This window comes from Dendropsophus ebraccatus, chromosome 2, assembly GCF_027789765.1.
Source record: "Dendropsophus ebraccatus isolate aDenEbr1 chromosome 2, aDenEbr1.pat, whole genome shotgun sequence".
Lineage (NCBI taxonomy): Eukaryota > Metazoa > Chordata > Amphibia > Anura > Hylidae > Dendropsophus > Dendropsophus ebraccatus.
In genome coordinates, this window is record NC_091455.1 from 127,858,877 (window position 1) to 127,884,009 (window position 25,133).

Here is a 25,133-nt window from a genome sequence, read left to right on the forward strand (position 1 = left end):
GTCTACCACAGGATCTGGTCAAAACAAAAACAGTAGAGGGCTTCAAAAACGGCCTAGACAAGTTCTTAGACCAAAATAAGATAAATGCATATGTATAGAACCTATCATCCCTCCCCCTTCCCTGTATCCATCCCCTCCTTGGTTGAACTTGATGGACATGTGTCTTTTTTCAACCGTATTAACTATGTACTATGTACTGACTAACAGAGTTTAGGCCCGCCTCCCTCTTGATGATGTCATTGTCACAAAATGGCTGCCACAGAGCAGCCTGGGGTCAACAGTCATTAGGTAAGAATGAGATTACTTCACCTCCTGGTTAGATGTTGTGGGTGGGAAAAGATAGGGAAGGGAGCATATAGGTGATTGAAGCAAATTACAAAGTTATATAACTTTGTAATGTGTTTCAATTACTGGGAAAAAGCTTTTTGCTGGTGTACCCCTTTAAGGTTAGGCCACAGTAAGTACACTAAATAATATGGTTTGATGTGGCCCATAGCAACCAATCACAGCTCAGCTTTTGTTTCTCAAATTACTCTGGCAAAATAAAAGCTGAGCTGCGACTGGTTGCCATGCGCAACTTGGCAGTCTAACTTGCCCATAGCAACCAATCAAAGTTTAGCTTTAATTTTATAAGAGCTTGTTAAGATATGAAAGGTGAGCTGTGATTGGTTGCTATGGGCAAATCAGACCATGCTTTGTCTCTGGCAGATTGATAAAGCTGCTCCATTGCGGTAAAGCTTATGATGATGTAAAGAAACTACCTATATGCATACATAATATGCGCACACACATGCACAATAGGCACATCTAAACAAATACACATTTCATATATTCATATATAATACACACACATGCACCATACACACAGACTCACATAATATACATACTTCATGTCCACACACACAGATTTTTCTGTGGTCTATAAGGGACTATTTTGGGCTATGGTGAAAAATCCAGGATAGGGGGTGGTGGGATTATAATAAATCTGTCCCCATGCCCCCGCAGTGCAGCATCACCACTCATGGTCCCCTGCTGGGCTCCCAATTCTGTGATGTCATGGCCCCACCCAAAAATACCCACTCAGCTAATCATCAATGACTGAGGCAGGACAATCACTGACTGGCTGAGCAGGTTCCTGTGGGGCCATGATGATTCAGGAGTGTGGACACTGATAGCTGAAACATCTAGGCCTCTATATCACTATGGCTGACCCCTATATCACTATATATGACCTCTATATCACTATGGCTGACCCCTATATCACTATATCTGATCTCTATATCATTATGGCTGACCTCTATATCACTATGGCTGACCCCTATATCATTATGGCTGACCCCTATATCATTATGGCTGACCTCTATATCACTATGGCTGACCTCTATATCACTATGGCTGACCTCTATATCACTATGGCTGACCCCTATATCATTATGGCTGACCTCTATATCACTATGGCTGACCCCTATATCACTATATTGATCTCTATATCACTATGGCTGACCCCTATATCACTATATATGACCTCTATATCACTATGGCTGACCCCTGTATCACTATATCTGATCTCTATATCACTATGGCTGACCCCTATATCTGATCTCTATATCATTATGGCTGACCTCTATATCACTATGGCTGACCCCTATATCACTATATCTGATCTCTATATCATTATGGCTGACCCCTATGTCACTATATCTGATCTCTATATCATTATGGCTGACCTCTATATCACTATGGCTGACCCCTATATCATTATGGCTGACCTCTATATCACTATGTCTGACCCCTATATCACTATGGCTTACCCCTATATCACTATATCTGATCTCTATATCATTATGACTGACCTCTATATCACTATGGCTGACTCCTATATCACTATATCTGATCTCTATATCATTATGGCTGACCTCTATATCACTATGGCTGACCCCTATATCATTATGGCTGACCCCTATATCATTATGGCTGACCTCTATATCACTATGGCTGACCTCTATATCACTATGGCTGACCTCTATATCACTATGGCTGACCCCTATATCATTATGGCTGACCTCTATATCACTATGGCTGACCCCTATATCACTATATTGATCTCTATATCACTATGGCTGACCCCTATATCACTATATATGACCTCTATATCACTATGGCTGACCCCTGTATCACTATATCTGATCTCTATATCACTATGGCTGACCCCTATATCTGATCTCTATATCATTATGGCTGACCTCTATATCACTATGGCTGACCCCTATATCACTATATCTGATCTCTATATCATTATGGCTGACCCCTATGTCACTATATCTGATCTCTATATCATTATGGCTGACCTCTATATCACTATGGCTGACCCCTATATCATTATGGCTGACCTCTATATCACTATGGCTGACCCCTATATCATTATGGCTGACCTCTATATCACTATGGCTTACCCCTATATCACTATATCTGATCTCTATATCATTATGACTGACCTCTATATCACTATGGCTGACTCCTATATCACTATATCTGATCTCTATAGCATTATGGATGACCTCTATATCACTATGGCTGACCCCTATATCACTATTGCTGACGCCTATATCACTATGTCTGTCCTCTATATCCTGCTGGCTGCTGAGTCAGATCTACTTTACACCAATGTGATAAGTAACTCCCCTGGTGTCTGTCTGGTCATTTATGAAGGAGCTGCAGTTGCAGACGGTCCCTGATAAAATTTAGGAGTCGAAGCTGCGGCTTACCGACTCCAAATCCCTGTGAAGTGTCCTGCGTTTCTGCAACGTGACCCAGGATAGGTCCGGGAGCAGCTGCATATAGAGCCCTGAAACTGTATATCTCTCAATTCTCTGGCTTTCTGCAATGTGAATTCCTTCAGCATGAAATCCATGACAGAATATTATATCACTTGGCTAGCAGTTGTCCCTAAGTCTAAGAGCTCTATGGGCCCTGTGCAACTGCACTACATGATCTGTTGGTGCTCCTAAAATATGATTGAATAGGGTATTGAGAACTTCCCTCAGATCTTTAGATTGGGTGGGTTCTGGAAGGCCTATATTGTGTTTACAGCCTCAATTATCGAGGTCTTCCAAGGGTTTATTCCAAGTGCCGCATAAAGCATTGTGCTGGGCAGATAATGTAGGTTGCAAGTCTGCCATATACGCCTGTATATATTTACCTAGGGGATGATCTGTGTGGAGATCAGAAGCATCCATATGTGAATCACAAGACTGAGAACACCATAAAGCTGAAGATTGTGCAGCTGTTAGTTTGGTGTTTTTACTTGTGTGGGGGCCATCCCTGTATCTCTAAGGAAAGATCTGGGTGGTAAGGGTGAAGGGGTTAATGGACTTGGAGGATCGATGTCAGGGGCCTGTGTGTCATCTATATCGGTTGGACCTGCGGCGCCATGTGTCATGGCGGCCACCACATGGGTGGCACAGTTACCTGGTTCTGTGTCTTATGGAAGCTTCTCTGGACAATGGCAGGAGGTAAGTTAAGTTCCCAGAGTGGAGGAAAACTGCTTAGTAAGTTAGCTCTAAGCGGAGCTCGCCTTTTCACATCCGCTCACTCCGGAATCTGGCCACTCCAGCACAGCGTCTCTTCCTCCCTCCGGAACAGCATCTCTTCCCCCTCCTCCAGCGCATCATCTCTTCCTCCTCCTTCAGCACAGCATATCTCTCCCCTCTCAAGCACATCATCTCTTCCCCCCTTCAGCACATAATCTCTTCTCCCCTTCAGCACAGCATCTCTTCCCCCCTCCAGCACAGCATCTTTTCCCCTACCTCCAGCACAGCAGCTCTTCCCCTTCCTCCAGCACAGCATCTCTCCCCCCCCTCCAGCACAGCATATTTTTCCCCTCCTCCAGCACAGCATCTCTTTCCCCTCCTCCATCACAGCATCTCTTTCCCCTCCTCCAGAACAGCATCTCTTTCCCCTCCTCCAGAACAGCATCTCTTTCCCCTCCTCCAGAACAGCATCTCTTTCCCCTCCTCCAGAACAGCATCTCTTCCCCCTCTTCCAGAACATCTTCCCCCTCCTCCAGCACAGAAACTCTCCCCCCCTTCAGCACAGCATCTCTTGCCCCTCCTCCAGCACAGCATCTCTTCCCCCTCCTCCAGCACAGCATCTCCCCCCCCCAGCACATCACTTTCTCCTCCTTCAGCACAGCATATGTCTCCCCCCCTCCAGCACAGCATCTCTTCCCCCTCCTCCAGCACAGCATCTTTTCCCCCCAGCACAGCATCTCTTCCCCCTCCTCCAGCACAGCATCTCTCCCCCCCCCCCTCCAGCACAGCATCTCTCCCCCCCCCTCCAGCACAGCATCTCTCCCCCCCCTCCAGCACAGCATCTCTCTTCCCCCCTCCAGCACAGCATCTCCCCCCCCTCCCCCCCCCTCCAGCACAGCATCTCTTCCTCCTCCTTCAGCACAGCATATGTCTCCCCCCTTAAGCACATAATCTCTTCCCCCCTCCAGCACAGCATCTCCCCTCATCCAGCATCTCTCCACAGACCTTCTGTAGTGGTCTCCATTTTGGCAGGCAAGAAGGAGGACTGACAACTATAAATGAGCGAATACGATTGGATCGAGTAGGTATTCGATCGAATATTGCGGTATTTAAGATTCAAATTCAATTGAGTAGTGAGGCGAACACGCGGGAAACATTTGAAAGCCCTACCATCGCACTTGGCGCTGTTTTTAATCCAAGGACCATGCAGGGAGGCCGTGAGGGTCCCTGGGAGTACGCACGCAGTGTGAAAACTGCGTCTACCCTCATTGGATAGCTGAACCACGTGACCTTGAATCTTAAATACTTGGCTCCCGCCTCCCGACCGCAGATGTGCTTTCAACCTAGCCAGGGAAAGATCTTGCAGCAGGGAAAGATAGTTTTTAGTAGCGTTTTGGTTAGACAGGATTACTACTGAACCCAAAAGTCATTTTCGGGGCTAAGATCAAGCGAAAAAAAGTCATCTCTGAATCCAAAGCACTTCTCAGTGCTAAGAAATAGATGATATAGCAGCAGCATGTGTATTCATTCCAGTACCCTGTGTGTACAAGTGACTTATAGTGTCCCTATTTAACACCACTAAAGGCATGTTATACATATTGTTCCAGTAGCCCAGAAAAAGGCACGTCATAATACTGTTCCAGTAAAGTTCGTACAGCAATACGCGTGATACGCGCAAATAACATGACGCACATTGAAATCATGTATGTAACACTGCGCAAGAAATACAAACAAAATGTGTGAACATTGCCATAAATGTTCATAAAGCGTTCACAAATATTTTCCCTTTGCACTTGCGGAGAGTGGCATTATACTGCGATTTTGGGGTGTTAGGTGCACCCAGGCATGCTCCCCCTGATGTCACAGTGTCATTCCGGAGGTGTTTGCATCATTTAGGGAGATTTCACGGGGGACTTGTTGACCTCCAAGAGGTCGAATTTTGATTTCCAAGTGCCGCTAATTTTTTCCCCATAGACTATAATAGGATCAAATACTCGTTCGAATACTCTGTGCCTATTCGATTTGAATTCTCGAATATTTCACTACTTGCTCATCTCTACTGACAACCTATCAGTGATGACAGGCTGACAGTTACCCTGCTCACAGCTATAAGTCCTGTGATCTTGCACAAGTGGTGGGCCCTCGCACACCAGCAGGTAGATTTTCCTACCCTTCTTGGATTTAGCATTCTCACACTGAATAAGCCATTTCCAAGTGAGATGTACCAGGTACATAGATCCACAGTTTATTATGTGCGCTATATTTTGGCACACGCTTAGTTTGAATTGCATTTTTAGCGATGTATAGTTTGTGCCTAATTCATTCTGTTTCGCACGCTTGATAATGAATTCCGCTCGGACATCTGTTAGCATGTGGAAGTTACTTGTTATGGAACATCTGGAGTGGAGTGGTCTGCAATCTTTTTGAGGGTTGTTGCACATTTTTGTGTACCAGATAAATCATGCCCAAAAAAACGCACAGTATAATGTGCACGGGGCTCAAACCATCACCAAACTGCACAAACTGACAATATGAATCAGCTGCACAGGATTCCGACAAGTGCAAAGGCAGAAAACACAACAAAAAAAGGCGCAAACACAACGCTAAATTCTGCCCATAGATGCACTCGGATTCAGCATTCTCGCACAGAGCGCGCTACATCCAAGTAAGCGGATGGACGAGGCAAGTAGATTCACAACCATAGGAATGCGTCTTCTTATTTCCGCTCTCTATGCCCTCCGCCCGCCCCCGTACGTCTGACTGCTCGCCGGCTCCAGTACGTAACCTACATCCCCTCCCGACCCCGCCACAGCCGTACAGCGCACAAGCAGAGAGGTATAGACGGAAAGCTGGAGAAAAGAGGCGTGGCTGATAGTGTCTGCAGCCCCGCCTCCTGTTTCCAAGGCAGCGACAGGCTGTGAGAGTTTAAAAGGCGCCGCGCCTGCGCACTGCGCTTTTTCTTGGACCGTTTTTTTTGTTCTTCAATTAGTAGCGCACACCGTTCGTGGAACGTCACGTACGAGACAACCGACGCGCAGCCAGCCGAGTGTGCCGGTGAGTGACGCTGTGTGGAGCGGGACGGAGGCCTGGGGCGGTGTGTGGGGACACGTGTAGGCGCCAGTGCCGGGGTTTCCTGGCACGGGCGCGCTTTCCTCCCTGTAGCACCTGACGTGTTCCCGGTGTGCTGCACTAGGACACCGGCATGTGTCAGCGCTGCGTTCCCGGTCACGTCGCTCTGGTCTGTGCATTGCTATGTGTAACTGTTCGTGTTCTCTCCTCGCAGATGGAGCTCAGCCCCGGCTGTCACATACTCCGCCTCCAGAAGTAACGGGAAGGGAGAGCAGCACCACCCTGCCCAGTCCCTCTGCTATCCCGGCCTGTCCCGGCCAGTCGTGGAGGAGCCCTGCCGCCTGGATGACCTGGGAAGCCTGTGCCCGATCCCGGCTCTGTGCCCGATCCCGGCTCTGTGCCCGATCCCGGCTCTGTGCCCGATCCCGGCTCTGTGCCTTCTCCACACCCTCCTTCGCCTCCTGTCAATCGTCTGAAGTTTCTATGTCAGTCTGAAGCCCTTTTCTGTGTGGGTGTATGTGAGTACTTTTCTAGTCTGTCTCTGTTGTCTTCCTTAAACTTCCCATGGATCCCCGTGTGGCCTGGATTCAGCCGGAGCAGAAGGGACCTGCCAATGCCCTATGGATGCACATCTGGGAGACGTCCCAAGGTGTCCGTGACCCCCGTACCAGGCCAATGTCCTCCCCTCCTAGCATGCTACCCGGAGTCTCTCATCCGCATGTGTTCCATGGACATCCTAGCTACATGTCCCAGCTGTGTCTCAACACCTTGGCATTAGATAGGTACAGTCTTCTCCAGTCTGGTCCTTCTCGTCCAGGCACTCCCAGCTCCTCCTCTTCCTCCTCCTCACATGTAGATGAGGACTCTGTACCTGTAGTTTCTGGCTGTGCTTTACCTCCTGCCTCAGCTTTCCATTCCTGTGATGGTTCTCGGGTCTCAAGATTGCAGAAGAACCCTTCAGTGTCGTCCTCCTGCTCCTCATCGTCTGACTTGGATGCTGATGGTTTCAGATGTTCCCCTCCCTATGGGAAGGGCACTGGTTCTCTTCAGACTTGTACTCCTTCCAACACTTCAACTCCTGGTTTGGGGCGTGATGGTTATTTTGTTGGTGGACGTGGAAATAATTGTGTATACAACAGTAGTGGTGGTAAGCAGCTAAATGCTCCAGTTTCCGCCTACAGCCCCAGTCCTGGTGACTTCCATCACAACGTCATCAATCAGCTTTCCAGCTGTTATGACCAGTTGCACCAGTACCATCCTGGCCGCAGGAAAAGGGATAATAAAGCGAGCACTTTTGGCATGAACTACTTGCTTCAGGAAGGCCTTCATAAAGGTGGAAAATGGCCAGAATGTAGGGACGTGCATTATGCTTCAGGGACACCATGGAAGACTAGAGAATACAGTCTTGGAATAAACGGGTAAGAAGTATACTGACGTCTATTTGTATGCCCAATGTCTGCATTTGATGCAAATTTTTTAGGTTTATGTCTAAAGCATGTCAATTGCATAGTACTTTATAGTCAAAGCTTTATCTCCTTAAAGGGGTAGTGCGGTGTTTAACATTTATTCACCCACCCCTGGAAGTGTGAATCATAACTGTGCTCAGCCAATCGCGGCTGAGCAGCTGATGATGCTGCAGAGGGGCTGGCATGAAGGACGGCTCGAGCGGTTCAGCCGACCTCCCGAAGATGACAGTCGACCCAAGATGGCGGCCGGGGTCAACAGCGAATGCGTAAGTTTAATGCACCCCACTTCCGGGGGTGGGGAGGAACACGGGGAAGGGGGCCATTCACTTACATAACACACATTACAAAGTTGTATAGCTTTGTAATGTGTGTTATTTAGTGAATAAATGTTAAATGCCGCACTACATCTTTAAAGCAAATCTGTCTTTCCTTGATCTCACGGCACTGCTGGATAGGTGGCAATAAGTCCTCGAGACATATATTTGTTGTCTGTGGGGGAGATTTATCAAACCTGGTATAAAGTGAAACTGTCTCAGTTGCCCCCAGCAACCATTCAGATTCCACCTTTCACTCCTCAGACTCTTTAGAAAATGAAAGGTGGAATCTGGTTGCTAGGAGCAACTGAGTCAGTTTCACTTTACACCATCTATATCATAAAAATGAAAATCTGTCTGTCCTGTATAGACTTCCAAACGCCTGAACCGTTTGACCCCAAATTTGGTCCACAGATACATTGGGTGCCCGGGAAGGTTAGAATGAAGGTCCTGTCCCTGCCAGATTTACAGGAGGGGAGGGGGAAGAGCGCCCCATAGAGATGAATGGGAGAATCTCCACACTGCAGACACAGGTGATATAATTAGTGCTTCAGCTCTCCAGCAGAAATGGCAGTTGGAAGCCTCAGCAACCAATAGGATTACTACTTTCATTTTCACAGGGAGCTGGAATCTGATTGGTTGCAAGGGCCAGCTTCCTCACAACTGATCCACAGAAATAAATACAGTAAGGCTTCGTTCCCACTGAGCAAAACTAGCGGAATTGTCCGCCGTGGAATGCAGTTAGCCTCCCTCTCATAATGGGAGTCTATGGGAGGCGCACGCTCCTGCTCCGTCCTCGCTGAAGAATGAACTTGAACATGAATTCCGCTAGTTTTGCTCAGTGGGAACGGGGCCTAAGGGTAGCTTCACACCTACCCGATCTGCAGCGGATTTCACGCTGCAAATTCGCAGCGAAATCCACTGCGGATCCAGTGTCATTCAACCCTATGACACTACATACTGGCAGTGAGATTGACATCCCGCTGCAAGTATGTAAATTAACCCCCTCGGCGGCCAGAGTGTAACTTACACTGACAGAGGCAGCCATCATCCCGCCTGCACAGAACGCTGTTAGATCATGCAGGCTCCCATCCAGTGTGTCCAGCGCTGTGCTGCTGCTGCTGCCGGCCACAGCTCTCTCCTCACGGCTCTGGACGCTGCACACACCGCTCTAGCTTGCTTCGTGGGGGGATGTCCAGAGCTGTGAGGAGAGAGCTGCAGCAGCCCAGCACTGAACACACCAGAAGGGAGCCTGCACGATCTAAGGCCCCTTTCCCACTGAGCAAAACTAGCGGAATTGTCCGCCGCGGAATGCCGTTGGCCTCCCGCTCATAATGGGAGTCTATGGGAGGTGCGCATGTTCATTCTTCAGCGCGGGCAGGAGTGCGCGCCTCCCCTAGACTCCTATTATGAGCGGGAGGCTAACGGAATTCCGCTAGTTTTGCTCAGTGGGAACGGGACCTAACAGCTGTCAGTGCGGGCGGGATGATGGGTGCCTCTGTCAATTTACATACTCGCAGCGGGATGTCAATCTCACTGCGAGTATGTAGTGTCATAGGGTGAAAGACACTGGATCCGCAGCGTGAAATCCGCTGCGGATCCGGTAGGTGTGAAGGCACCCTAACAGTGTACAGTGTATACAGTAAGGGGCTTACCTGCTGGATGGTGGTGTTGGGGAATGTATACAGCATGGGTGCTACCGGGCTGGAGAGGTGGGTGTATACAGCATAGGGGCTACTTGAAGGGTACATTGTATACAGCATGGGGGCTACCGGGGGGGGGTAGTGTACACAGCATGGGGGCTACCTGCAGGGGGAGTGTAAACAGCATGGGGGCTACATGCAGAGGGCAGTTTGTACAGCAGGGGGGAGTGTATACAGTATGGGGGCAACCTGCAAGAAGGGAGGAGTGTATATAGTATGAGGGCTACCTGCGGGGGGACTTTATACAATATGGGGGCTACCTGCAGGGAGGGAGTGTATACAGTATAGGAGTGCCTGCAAGGGGGTGGGGGGTGGAGTGTATACAGTATGGGGGCTAACTGCAGGGGGGGGGGGGGAGGAGTGTATACAGTATTAGAAACTTTGAAACATCTTCTGTGTTGTCCTCACCAAGGATGAAACGTAGTGCCTAAGAGGGCCAGATTATGATGATGCAGGATTGTATATGCACTTATTATAAGCTGCCGGTTTTCTGCACACACACCTTACTTATGGTCTGCAGTTGGCAGGGGGACCCCCAAACTACACACTACAGGTATACAGGACCCCAGAACTATACACTACATGTATACAGGACCACCATCAACTACAGTCATGGCCAAAAGTTTTGAGAATGATACAAATTATTAAATTTTCTACTGCTTCAGTTTTTAAAATGGCAATTTGCATATACTCCAGAATGTTATAAAGAGTGATCAGCTTAACAGCAATTACTATTGCTATGGCCTTTTAAACAGAAGGAGGAAAAAATGAAAACGCAAAAACGAAAATTGGCTCCGTCCTTAAGAGGTTAAGGAAAAAAAAGCAATATACCTAAAGGTACATTTGGTTTAACATACAGCGCTGCAGACACTCCTGCATTGAGGAGTATGTGAATAGCTAAATGATCAATGAATATGGCCATTTTACTCGTAAACCCCAGTTTTAGTGGTATTAGTGAAGGCCATGCACTGGTTGGCTGTCTAGTAGCCTCTCTACAATACAGTGTGATACTACATGTCCTGTACTGCTCTCTACTTGTGCCAGGATGAGTTGCTGCTTTGGGCATTTTATTCTGGGACCCGGTCTGAACTTAACAGGCCTCAATCCTGTCTTCCACATGCCTTATCCATATTGGATATCTGTTTATTCTTTTAAATGTTTGTATTTTCTTTGGGGGGGGGGTGACCTTTTGGGGGCTTTTTTGGCTTCAAGACACAATAGTTTTACCAGGTAGTGGTTATCCTGGAACCATTTAATATTGTAACTTTAGAGACCACTGTATATGTAAAGAGCATTCTAAACACTGCTTAGTTCTCACTTTGTGTCTTGGTTTATGGAAGTGCATAAAGTAACTTGTGGACCTAGAAATCTGCAGAACAAGAGACAGCAGGGGTTGCCACTGATATCAATGTAAGATATCTCATAATGGTAACAGAATTGAATCAGTTGCTATGGATGAGACATTTTTGTACATACACTAGTTTTTATGGAATGCCCTTTTAAGCCTTTCTAGGGTATATAGTTATGGCATGGGGACGCTTAATGTGTGTGGCGTATGTGATGATCGCAAAAGCAGAAATGACAATTTCTTGGGCCCTTAGAAACTTGAGTATATTAAAGGGCTACCCGAAGATGTATTTATTATTACTAACACTGCTTTAATGAAGTTATTTACTTTTATACAGTATGTGGAAGGTGACAGGACCCTGCCCTTTATATCAATGGTAACATTGGTGGCAACAAGAGGGACCCATATTGTCCCTTTTGGATTTGTTTAGCCTTGAAAAAAAGACAAATCTTGATAAAATTGTATATTGTATATTTGTGCTTAATTGGACCATTTGTTTGGGTTCAGGATTTTTAGTGTTATACATTAACTGTATCAGTCTTAACTTTCAGTCTACATGAAGAAATTATAGATTTCTATGACTTCATGTCTCCACAACTGGAAGAAGCTGCAATGAGAAGAGAAGTTGTGAATAGAATTGAAGTGATAATAAAAGATCTGTGGCCTTCAGCTGATGTAAGCATCTTTCAGTCTGTTTTCTGATTACTACTTGAAGGGGGGGGGGGGGATATAGCCAGTCAGACCTAACACAATTTGCGCAATGTGTCCTCCTTGTGCCTTCTGAACTATTAAAGGGGTAGTGTGGCGCTAAAAAATTATTCACAGAATAACACACATTACAAAGTTATACAACTTTGTAATGTATGTTATGTCTGCGAATTGCCCCCTTCCCGTGTCCCACCACCCCCGCCCGTGTACCCGGAAGTGTTGGTGCATTATACATTACCTGATCCGTGTCGCGCATATCCTCCATCTTGTGCCAAACGTCATCTTCGGCCGGCCGAATCGTTGCCGCCGTGTCCCCTCTGCCGCATCATAACTGTGCTCAGCCGCGATTGGCTGAGCACAGTTATGCTCAGCCAATCGTGACTGATGAGGCGGCCGCGTCATCAGCTGCTCAGCCGCGATCGGCTGAGCATAACTGTGCTCAGCCGATCGCGGCTGAGCACAGTTATGATGCGGCAGAGAGGGGACGGCGGCAGCGATTCGGCCGGCCAAAGATGACGTTTGGCACAAGATGGAGGATATGCGCGACACGGATCAGGTAATGTATAATGCACCAACACTTCCGGGTACACGGGCGGGGGTGGTGGGACACGGGAAGGGGGCGATTCACAGACATAACATTACAAAGTTGTATAACTTTGTATTGTGTGTTGTTCTGTAAATAATTTTTTTGCGCCACACTACCCCTTTAAGGCATGGGCTTGAAGACGTCTGAAGGTGACTTAGTGCCCGTCACCAGGATGCTAGCAGGATTTGGTGGTCAAACCACTTCTTGCATAGCTACCGTACTTACATTTATCTATACTTGTATGTATTATACATACAAAAAAGGCAGTGAGAAAATATACCAAATGCAAGAACTACTTAGTATTGGTCATATCCTGTATCGGATGATATTGAATTATACGAGAATATAAATTCCCATCTGAACTAGTGCTGATTTAGAGATCAAGGCGCAAAATGTTCATATTGCTCCATAGACCTGTCATTGTTTCGGGATCTGGACAGTTGCTTAACGTAAGGCAGCATTCACACATCCCATAAAATCCTGTATAGTCCCGAATCTTTGACCATGGACACTTTTAGGTACCATTAAAGTAAATGCAGCCATTTGCATGATCTGTGCCGTGAAAAAAAGGGTTTGTCCTAGTGTGGATCATGGCACGGATTCCCCCCCCCCCCCCCCCCTGCAGCAGAGATGACAGTAGCACATAATGTCATTGCATCTGACTACTAACCTACTCTCCCGTGCAGGCTGTGACTAGTCATATGCGATGACGGGGGCGCACATCATGCCAGTGGCGTAGCTATAGTGGTCGCCAGGGTCGCCATGGCGACCGGGCCCGACGCCGGTGGGGGCCCGCCGACTCCCCCTCCCCACCCCCTGTCACTCACAGTTCTCCCCAATCAGCTGCGATAATAACAGGCGGGTTTTGAGAACAGCATTTATCAGGCTGCATATTAAAAAACTCACAGGCAGTGCAGCGGACACCCTCCCTCCCAGGCCCCCTGCTTTCTAAAGCAGATGCTGAGGGCCCTGACAGACTCTTTCACTGACTGTGCAGCAGCAGGAGGCCCCGGCCGACCCTGTTACATGCTCCAGGAGGAGGAACAGGAACGATCTGCTGCTGCATATCTCATGCTGATCGGTGGGGAGAGGACAGGATACAGCATACAGGGGGTTACAGAGCAGTCCTGTCCCCTGCAGAAGAAGCTCCTCCCACACAGTACCGAGAAAATACAGGAGAGGAGGACTATGTAAGTGCTTCAGTGTAAAGAACTGTGTGTGTCTGTATGAGTATATATATATATATATATATATATATATATATGTGGCTGTGTGTGTATGAGTATATATATATGTGGCTGTGTGTCTGTATGAGTATATATATATATGTGGCTGTGTGTGTGTGTATGAGTATATATATATGTGGCTGTGTGTGTCTGTATGAGTATATATATGTGGCTGTGTGTGTGTCTCTATGAGTGTATATATATGTGGCTGTGTGTGTCTCTGTATGAGTGTATATATATGTGGCTGTGTGTGTCTCTGTATGAGTATATATATATGTGGCTGTGTGTGTCTCTGTATGAGTATATATATATATGTGGCTGTGTGTGTGTCTGTATGAGTATATATATGTGGCTGTGTGTGTGTCTGTATGAGTATATATATGTGGCTGTGTGTGTGTCTGTATGAGTATATGTATATGTGGCTGTGTGTGTGTCTGTATGAGTATATGTATATGTGGCTGTGTGTGTGTCTGTATGAGTATATATATATGTGGCTGTGTGTGTGTCTGTATGAGTATATGTATATGTGGCTGTGTGTGTGTCTGTCTGTATGAGTATATATATATGTGGCTGTGTGTGTGTGTCTGTATGAGTGTATATATATGTGGCTGTGTGTGTCTCTGTATGAGTATATATATATGTGGCTGTGTGTGTGTCTGTATGAGTATATATATGTGGCTGTGTGTGTCTGTATGAGTATATATATGTGGCTGTGTGTGTGTCTGTATGAGTATATATATGTGGCTGTGTGTGTGTCTGTATGAGTATATGTATATGTGGCTGTGTGTGTGTCTGTATGAGTATATGTATATGTGGCTGTGTGTGTGTCTGTCTGTATGAGTATATATATATGTGGCTGTGTGTGTGTGTGTCTGTATGAGTATATATATATGTGGCTGTGTGTGTCTGTATGAGTATATATATATATGTGGCTGTGTGTGTGTGTCTGTATGAGTATATATATGTGGCTGTGTGTGTGTCTGTATGAGTATATATATATATGTGGCTGTGTGTGTGTCTGTATGAGTATATATATATATATATATATATGTGGCTGTGTGTGTCTGTATGAGTATATATATGTGGCTGTGTGTGTGTCTGTATGAGTATATATATATATATATACATGTGGCTGTGTGTGTGTGTCTGTATGAGTATATATATATATATGTGGCTGTGTGTGTGTGTCTCTCTCTGTCCCTGTATGAGTATTTATGAAGCTGACTGTATGTGTACATAAGACTGTATGTGCCTCTGTGTACAGTATGTATGCATGCATGCCCCCCCCCCCTGTATGGGTATGCCTGACTGTATGTGTACATAAGACTGTATGTAAGTGCCTGTTATACAGCGTCTGTGTGTCTCTGTATGCTTATATATGTGCTTGACTATATGTGCCTGTGTATATGTAATTGTATGTGTCTCTATGTATATCTATGTCCATATGTGTATATGGGACTGTATGTACGTACCTTTGTGTACAGCATGTATGTGTATTGGTATATATGTGACTGTAATATGTATGTGCTTGTGTGTATAGCATATGCGTCTCTAAATGGGTATATACGTGCCTGACCATATGTACTTATGTGACTGTATGTGTAAGACATAGTCACATAGAGACACACATATACAGTACATATACTCTGTACACACACACACACACATATATATATATGCCTGATTGTCAATTCTTTGAGAGGACAATGGGACAGGCGAAATTTCAAGCAGCGTCTCCTGTGGGGACTCCGCTTGAAATTCTGCATCTTTTGCTCTGTGTGAACAGGCCCTAACAATATGATGATAATGAGCATAGATAGATAGATAGATAGATAGATACATAGTCAGCCACATTGCTGATCAAGCCTTATGTTACTATGTGAGCCAAACCAACAAACTTCACTGCCTGACTGTGCCTCATCAGATGGCATAGGGGGGGCCCCAAGCTAAAATTTTGCACCAGGGCCCATCAGCCTTTAGCTACGCCCCTGCATCATGCGCTTCTGTAATCTCTGCTGCTAGGGGGGATCCGGATCGCGGCAGACACATGTCAAAAGTTTTTTCTGATGACCAGCACGGTCTTCATTTTTTAACTTGGTAAAACAAAAATGATATAAATTGAGTATTACTGTAATGGTATTGACCTGCAGTATGTAGATAAAATCAGTTTTACTACAAAGTAAACTACACAAAAACTAAATCCCTCAAAAGTTTCAAAACCAGTAGTTGTGGTGTTTTTTTTTTTTTTGCCAGATTTCAGAATATTATGGTAAAACCACTGGACAGTTGCATTTAAATTGGGGCAAACCGCTCCCAAAAATGTCACTTTATTGTCTACTTTAAAGTGTTCATATCATTAAAAAAAAAAATTCCGAAATGTTATAGCCACATGTCAGAAGTCTTTATTAGTGGGGGTCCGAGTGCTGGGTCCACTGTGATCGCTAGAATGAAGTGCTTAGCAGCATACGCTTACTGTTAAAGTATGAAAAAATTTAATTTTAATGGAGCCTATGGTACTTTGGGTAGTCGTGATTGCTGGAAGTTCCATGGGCTGCCATATTATTCAATCCTCTGCTACTTTTAGTAGTGAGACGCAGATGAAAAGGCAGAGAGGGAGCGCTGCTAAGTGCTTCTGCATCTTGGTTTTAGCAATCGACAGGGGTCTCAGCACCCGGACCCCCACAGATACAAACCTCTACAAGAGGGCTACAAGATGTCAAAAGTTTGTAATATCAGGTACACTTTAAGGGTGCCTTCACACATACCAAATCCGTAGTGGATTTCACGCTGCGATTTGCGGATCCTGGTTTAGTGAAGTTCTATGGGGTCACATACCCGCAGCTGAATTTTCATTCCACTGCAGATATGAGACCCGGCCCAGATCCTTCACATGCTGTGCGTTTACTACTGCACAGCATGTTAAGGGCATTGGCACCTGTAGAAAGGACTGGGTAGTTATACTTCTGCGGGCTCTACGTCTTTTCACTGGCACCAGGCTGATAGACTTCTCCCCAGCCAGTCAGTTGCGGAACTCCACTTCAGCCGCTGGATGGTGCAGTCTATCAGTCTGGTGCCAGTGAACATATGTGGAGCCCAGGAGACAAATATAACTACATACACCTCCCTACAGGCTTCAGTAGCCCAGATATTCTGTATATGGAAAAATACCAATTATGGCTCCTTAGAAAGCATAGAGATAAAAAAGGCTGATTATGGAGTTAAATATGTTATTTGTACAAAGAATGCTTTGTGAGTTAACTTTTTTTTTTTTTTTTTTTTTCCCCTTATTTAAGGTTCAAATTTTTGGAAGCTTCAGCACTGGCCTTTATCTGCCTACAAGGTGAGCTTACAAAACACAGTAATCACTGAACTCAAGGAGAACAGCGAAAAAAAATTCCAATGAAGTACTCAATCAAGAGTCTCCACTGATGCCCCCAAAAATTTAAATATGCAAAACAAGAGTCCAGGGAGCCTCAGTCACGAGTCTCAAAACACGGGACAGCCAGATATCTCTAGCCTGTTGCCAACGGGGTGCCTCCATGATGGGGAGAGCACCATACCACCCTGATAAATAGCCCCTTAAGTCCCACTCGGTTGCCATTATTGGAACATAGACAGGGAAACAACAGGGTGGCCCCTTTTGTCAATGTCTACAAGGTGAGCTTGCAGGGTCTTTAAATGTCCAAGATGGCAGTACTTTGAATCCCTATAGATTAGAAGGCTTGTCGTATCTGTGGGATATGACATAAACGTCTTGGATACGGATCTTACGTGGCACCTGCAATGGGATTACCCTTTTAATGAGTTGAAATTGCTCACCCTGTGTTGTGTCAGGTATTTTTGCCACAGACAGTTATATGCCCAATTAAATGCCAAATATACTACCTTGAAAAGTTGTACAGTGGTGCCGTGGATTACGAGCATAATTCGTTCTGGGCTTGTGCTTGTAATCCAAATCCACTCTTAAAGCAAAGCTTCCCATAAGAAATCACTGAAACGCAGACAATTGGTTCAAATATAATTATTTTTTATATTCTGAATAACATGTAAAACAATTGAAACAAAGATCTATAAAACGCTGGATATATTATAAGCTACTGTACAGTATAGCAACCACCATGTGGAATATAATGTATAGTGAGTGCATAAACCTGAAAAAACAGCAGTTTGTAGATACAGGATGGAACTGCAGATCCTCATAATGAGTGTAAGTGCAGGCCCCTTATAGCAGCAGTGTATATAGCTGAGTGTGAGTGCAGGCATATTCTAGCAGGAATGGAGAGGATGGGCAACACAAGGGCTGACAGACTGCGGGGAGCATGAAGGAAGCTGTGGGCACAGTATAGCAGCACTCTTTCCAGGGAGAGAGGGGTTACAGCTATGAAGAGATTACTCCCACAGTCCTGTCCCCCGATGCAAGCCCCAGCCTGAAGTATCTGCTATGATTTGGAAGGTGAGGAGACTTCCTGGGTCATAGTACAGGGCTGTAGACCACCCTGTTCAGGCCATGCTCCTCCCCCACTCGCCCTTTCACCCAGTACAGGGAGCTCTTAAACAAAGTCACAATTTTGAAAAACCAAAGCGCTCTTAATCCAAATTACTCTTAAACCAAGGTACCACTGTACATCAATATACAATGGTGCCTTGGATTACGAGCATAATTCATTCTGGGGCCGTGCTTGTAATCCAAATCCACTCTTAAACCAAAACAAAACTTCCCATAAGAAATCACTAAATTGCGGATAATTGGTTTCACACCCCAAAAATAAAGATTTTTTTTTTTCTGAATAACATGTAGAACAGATGAAACAAACATTTAGAAACAGCTGATTGTCACATTATAAGTTACTGTACAGTATAGCAATCAGCATGTGGAGTATAATGTATAGTAAGGGCAAAAACCTGAAAAACAGCTGCTGTTTGTGGATACAGGATGGAACTGCAGATCCCCATAATAGTGAGGATGGGAAACACAAGGGCTGTCAGACTGCAGGGAGTATGAAGGAATGAGCAGGGTGTAGAGTATGCACAGTTTAGCAGCAATCTCTCTGGGGAGCTCTAAAGAGATTGCCTCCACAGTCCTGTCCCTTGATGTAAGCCCCAGCCTGTCCCTTGATGTAAGCCCCAGCCTGAAGTGGATCTGCTATGATTTGGAAGGTGAGGGAGACTTTCTAGGTCAGAGTACAGTGCTGTAGACCCCGCTGTTCAGACTATGCCCATCCCAACTCCTGCTCCCACCCAGTACATGGAGCTCTTAAACCAAAGCAATGCTCTTAAAGGGGTTATCCAGCGCTACAAAAACATGGCCACTTTCCCCCTCTCTTGTCTCCAGTTTGGGTGGGGTTTTGAAACTCAGTTCCATTGAAGTAAATGGAGCTTAATTGCAAACCGCACCTGAACTGGAGACAACAGTAGGGGGAAAAGTGGTGGCAATGTTTTTGTAGCTCTGGATAACCCCTTTAAACCAAATGACAATTTTGAAAAACTGTGAGCTCTTAAACTAAAAGCCTCTTAATCCAAGTCACTCTTAAACCAAGGTACCACTGTACTTGTAAATACTCCACAACCACCACCGGAAGTTATGTAATGCGGTGATACAAGCTGAGTTTTGTCATATCAGTAGAGGTGTTACAGAAGCCAACAGCCCACCCCCAAGGGTTTGCCGCTATTATGTAGCAGATTCTCGGGGCGTCTGTTCAGGTCTCAAACAGCAGTTCCTTCAAACTTTTTAGAAATGTCCAAAGGATGGCTATAACCAATGCATAAGAATGGATTTTGCTACTTCAGCCTATGTATCATTATCATGCACCTAATGATGACGACAGAATTTGTTCTACACCAATGTTAGATTGCCTTTCACGCTTTTATGAATCTGTCAAATTGTAATCTTTGACTTGTGTATGTTTCTAGTGACATCGATCTCGTAGTGTTTGGAATGTGGGATCACCCACCTTTACAACTGTTGGAACAGGCTTTGAGAAAACAAAATGTAGCTGAGCCAGGTTCGATTAAAGTACTAGACAAGGCAACGGTATGTTTTTTTTTCTTTCTTTTTTTTTTGTTTTTTTTCCCCGCTCACTCAATATCCAGGTTGAGCGCGACCTGAGCATGCTTGATTTTTTGCTATTTGAATACTTGTGGGTAAACTTGGATTCAGCCCTAGGGAGTCTGGGAAAACATTGATACAGCCCATAGGCTATGTTCACACAACGTATATTTTCGTGAAATCGACAATAACGACCACACTTTTTACGGAAAAATGTTGCCTTGTCTTGAATGAGAGCGTATACACATAGTATAAGGTCCGGCTGGGACCCCTAGCGGCGCCGCAAACAACTGACATGTCAGTTTTCTGCCACCGTTAATTAATTGAAAAGTGGCTGCAGAATACCATGTCAGTGCACACTATGAAGCGAGCGGCTCCGGCCGCAAGTTCCATAGCGTGCAGTGGAGAGTTCTGATGCGGGTGCGCACGGATGTGCCCACATCACAACTCTGGCCCAAAAGATCATCCGACCGGTACTGCTGTACCGGCCAGGATGATCTTCTCAGAGACCACCCGTTCGTGACCCAGCCGGGTCACAGAACGGCTGGTCTCTTACGCTATGTGAACATAGCCTTAGGCTGTATCCATGTTTTCCCGGACTCGGTAGGGCTGCATCCAACTTCACCCACAAGTATTCAAATGCCGAACGATCTCACTTGAGCATGCTTGGGTTTTGCTAATCTGTAAGCTCTATCAATTTAGTAGGCAAAATCATGTTCAATAGTCCTTAACTGGGGTACAGTGCCAGTCCTGTCAACTTGCAGTTAATGTTTTTTGATCTGGCTTGGTCAGCCACTGCGTCCACCCAACATGAATGCACCCTAACAAGCTTTCCACTGTGATATGTACCTCCTGTGTCTAAACACCTCTTATTTCTAACCCTTTGTTCTGTAACTTGACTAGTATCTGCCTGGTTCAGAGTCTGAATACTGTCATAGGTTTCTGCATCTTTTCCGGTTGTTTATGCTCTAGGTAAATAGCCGCAAACCATGTGGTTCTGTGGACATCGTGGTTAATTTAATTAATACACAATGATTGAAGAAAAAGCAGCTGCACAAACCATTCAGCTGAAGAAATGTTTCTTTGTTCACATAAACCTGTGCGGACATCCACAAGGTGGAAGTGACAGGCTGTTTTGCGCTACAAAGTCCTTCTACTGCAACATGATTGTATTTGAAAAGGAGTAATAGCAATTTGGTGATCATGTGCTATTCAGAGTTCAGTTAGTTTACTTAGTCTTTCTTGTTGCTTTGCAGCAGTTGAGTGTTTTATTACAGTATTCCCCCTACTATAAGTGCAGTTTTTACATTAAACTTTTTTTTTCAGCATCAGATGTAGCAGATGCATAAACATAACTTATAACATATGGCCTGCTTTTTTCTCAGATGTTTTTCTAGTTATGATAGGATACGTCTAAGTATTTATACATTTGGCTTTTATTAAAGGGGTCGTTGCTCCAAGGAACAACCCCTTCTGAAATGCAGGGGTAATCAAATGATAAAGTCCAAGTCATACTCCTTACACACCTGATACTCATTTTTGCTTTGAGAAGCTACAGCCAACCAAGCAGGGTTAATGTGGTATTACATGGAAGCTGTTCATATAAATTCCTGCCCATATAATGCTACAATGGCCCAAGCTCACCTAGGCAAACTGCTCATACAGTGTGATTTTCCATTCAGGCTCAGATGGGGCACTCATCTGCAGTTATTAGTTTGCCTTTTCAAGCCATAGAATAGTATAAATCTGCCCCATTTCTCCTTTATGCTCTTTCAGGTTCCAATAATTAAACTTACAGACCGGGAGACAGATGTCAAAGTAGATATCAGTTTTAATGTAAGAACTGGTGTTAAAGCAGCTCAGTTCATCAAAGATTGTATGAAGGTAATGTTGATGCATGTCTATTACTGTCAGGTATTTGCTTGTTACTTTAAATAGCTGGAATTTATCAATCTCTGTATTTTTGTTCACTTTGTTTTTGTTTTAGAAATACTCTTTACTTCCGTACCTGATTTTAGTATTGAAACAGTTTCTCCTTCAAAGGGATTTGAATGAAGTTTTTACTGGCGGGATTAGCTCTTACAGCCTCATTTTAATGGCAATAAGTTTCTTACAGGTAAGGCTATATATGGGTTTTACTTTAAAGGGAACCTGTCACCAGGGATGCGGGCACAGAGCCCGCCCGACCCCCCCCCCCCCCCTCGGTGCAGCCCCCGGATACTTACCCTTTCCGACGAGTCCCGTTCCTGGAGCTGGTCCCGGGACGAAGATATCAGCGCCCGAAGCCGTGCACGCGTGCTGCTGAGATGAGTCCGATGCCCATAGAGAATGATGGCGACGCGCGTGCACGGCTTCGGGTGCTGATATCTTTGTCTCAGGACTGGCTCCAGGAACGGAACTCATCGGAAATGGTAAATATCCGGGTGCTGCACCGGGGGGTCGGGCGGGCTCTGTGCCCGCGTCCCCGGTGACAGGTTCCCTTTAAAGGGAACCTGTCACCCCCGGTGCCGGGGTGACAGGCTCCCGACCCCACGTTAGAGCCCCCTATACTCACCTAATCCCGCCGGGTCCCGCTTCTGGAGGTGGTCGGGTGATGAAGATCTCAGCCGCTGCAGCCCGGCGCGCGTGCTGAGAGATGAGTCCAACGCTCATAGAGAATGACTGAGCGCTGGACTCTCCTGTCACTCTCTATGGGTGTTGGACTCATCTCTCAGCGCGCACGCCGGGCTGCAGCGGCTGAGATCTTCATCACCCGACCACCTCCAGAAGCGGGACCCGGCGGGATTAGGTGAGTATAGGGGGCTCTAACGGGGGGGTCAGGAGCCTGTCACCCCGGCACAGGGGGTGACAGGTTCCCTTTAAATTGCAATTGTGGTTTGGTTTGTGGGACATGGGCTCCATAGACTTTAGGCAGCTCAGAGTGTTGTGTGGGCCACTGGCAGTCAGACTGTGCACCCCTGAGGCACACACACAGATGTGTGCAAGAGGCCACAGAAATCTTTTTCTATGGTAGGCTAAGAATAAAACCTTTTTGACTGATGTATTAGCTAATGCAATTTTTTGTTTACTAGTTGCATCCTAGAATTGATGCTAGAAGGGCAAATGAGAATCTTGGCATGCTTCTGATTGAGTTCTTCGAATTGTATGGAAGAAATTTTAATTACTTGAAAACTGGTATTAGAATAAGAGATGGAGGCGCTTACATCGCAAAGGAAGAAATCATGAAAGCAATGGCAAATGGATATAGGCCTTCTATGTTATGTATAGAGGACCCTTTGTTACCTGGTAAGTTTCATGTGTAAATTAAAACCCCTGACAAAATGTATGGCATCACTACAAAACTAAACCTGGATTTGTGAAATATATAGCTCAAAATTTTAAAGTGCACGGGATAGGGCAAAAGAGATCATTGGGGGGTTAGAACCAGCAGGTAAAGGGGCATTCCCATCTCAGGTGGTTGCTGCAACCCACACCCTTCTCAAGAACAGAGACTCAGTTGCCCCTGCTCTCTTCACGCCTATCCTATGGATGAGGGGATACCAAGCAGAGGGGGGAATACCAAGTTGTGACACAGAGCACAGGAAAATAATTTGCACACCACTGTTTGTAAATCTAATGAATAATCTTAAATCCAACTGCCAGGCAATGCAAACTGTGTGAAAACACTAAAAACTGTTCAGTGTGGTCTAAGCTAAGGGAGATCCCCAGGGACTGAAACTTGGAAGAATATTACAACTCCATGATAGCATATAAAGTGGAAAAACTGTATAACAATACAGACCAATGAATGCAAAGTGCTAAATGCGAATACAGAATTGCCAAAGCTATTAAAATTCACACTGGGGGAGAGTATTTACAAAAGTAGCCCCATATCAATATGAATCACTACTAATACAGTGACATGCAGAAGTCTGGCCACCGCAGTCAAAATTACTGTTACTGTAAACAGTTGAAGATGAAACTATCTCTAAATGGCATACAGTTACAGATGACTTGGTAGTTTAAGCAAAAAAACACTAATTTTCTTAGTCAGTAGATTTTAAGGAATGTTTAGGATCATTCTGTTTGTAGAAGCCTCTTCGTAACTTAAAGGTGTAGGTCACCAAAAATGTTTCTTTTAAATAAACTGGTGACAGATTTCTGATTTAGTTCTGTTAAAAAAAAAAAAAAAAAAAAAAATACAGTACTTAGTAGCTGCACATTAACCTTAACCGATACAAACTTCTACCATTTTGCTATGACATGTCAGTTTGTTTAAATGATAGGTACCCTTTTTTTTTTTTTTTTTTAAAGCGGCGTAATCTCTAGTCTGACAGTGTTTTCTGCTGCTTCCTCTATTTCAAGGTTTCAGTTTTTCCAAAAGTAATTTACAAAACTAACTTTCTGACACCTGTTGGGATGCCACCGCACATCTTTTGAATCTTATTCTTGTATTAACAGAAAATGATGTTGGAAGAAGCTCATATGGGGCTGTTCAAGTCCAGCAAGCATTTGACTATGCTTACCTTGTACTGAGTCATTCAGTGTCGCCGCTTGCGAGATCTTACCCTAACAGAGACACAGAAAGGTATTTAAATACATCATATGTATGAAACTTTATCTGATCCTGTCATGTAAATTGTTCAGAGGAGTATTGTAAAATCCTATATGGTAACATATGTCAATTTGTTATATATTTGTTATAGCATACTGGGCAGAATTATAAAGATCACTCAAGAAGTAATTGACTATAGGAGGTGGATCAAGCAAAAATGGCAAAGCAAGATGGATTCTTCACAAATTTGTGGTAAGTTTGCAATTTTTATCCTAGAACTTAGGCTGCAATCACACGGACAGACTCAAACACCCCGCCCGGGCAGCATCTGTGATAAGATGCTGGGAGCAGGGGAACTGTACTCATATGCGCTGCACTGTAATGACAGCCATGTGGCTGCTTGATTACAGCGCGGCGCGTATCTGTACTGTTCCCCCGCCCCAGCATCTTATCACAGGTGCTGCCGTGGGGTCGGGAGTCCGTTCATGTTCCGTACAGAATGTGTGAATGCGGCCTTAGGCTTTAGATCCTATATACACCTATAACTCAAAGCTGGAAAGAACTTTTCTCAGTTTATACTTTGGGAAAATATTGGAATAAAGG

General features: G+C 45.2%; 1 protein-coding gene across 4 annotated transcripts in view; it reads left to right on the plus strand.

The window, feature by feature from the left end:
- Positions 1-696: 696 nt before the first annotated feature.
- Positions 697-25,133, plus strand: part of TENT4A (terminal nucleotidyltransferase 4A) — a 33,988-nt gene continuing 9,551 nt past the window's right edge. Inside the window, exons 1-10 of one of the 4 annotated variants that reach the window (XM_069958283.1) lie at positions 697-731; positions 6,814-8,017; positions 11,982-12,105; positions 17,244-17,290; positions 19,861-19,981; positions 21,773-21,880; positions 21,984-22,112; positions 23,068-23,281; positions 24,437-24,563; positions 24,682-24,782. In XM_069958283.1, coding sequence (XP_069814384.1) covers positions 7,164-8,017; positions 11,982-12,105; positions 17,244-17,290; positions 19,861-19,981; positions 21,773-21,880; positions 21,984-22,112; positions 23,068-23,281; positions 24,437-24,563; positions 24,682-24,782 — 1,825 coding nt within the window. In that variant the 5' untranslated portion in view covers positions 697-731; positions 6,814-7,163. Of the gene's footprint in view, positions 732-6,444; positions 6,585-6,813; positions 8,018-11,981; positions 12,106-17,243; positions 17,291-19,860; positions 19,982-21,772; positions 21,881-21,983; positions 22,113-23,067; positions 23,282-24,436; positions 24,564-24,681; positions 24,783-25,133 lie in introns of those variants that run through there. The other 3 variants (XM_069958282.1, XM_069958284.1, XM_069958285.1) reach the window with 3 other exon arrangements.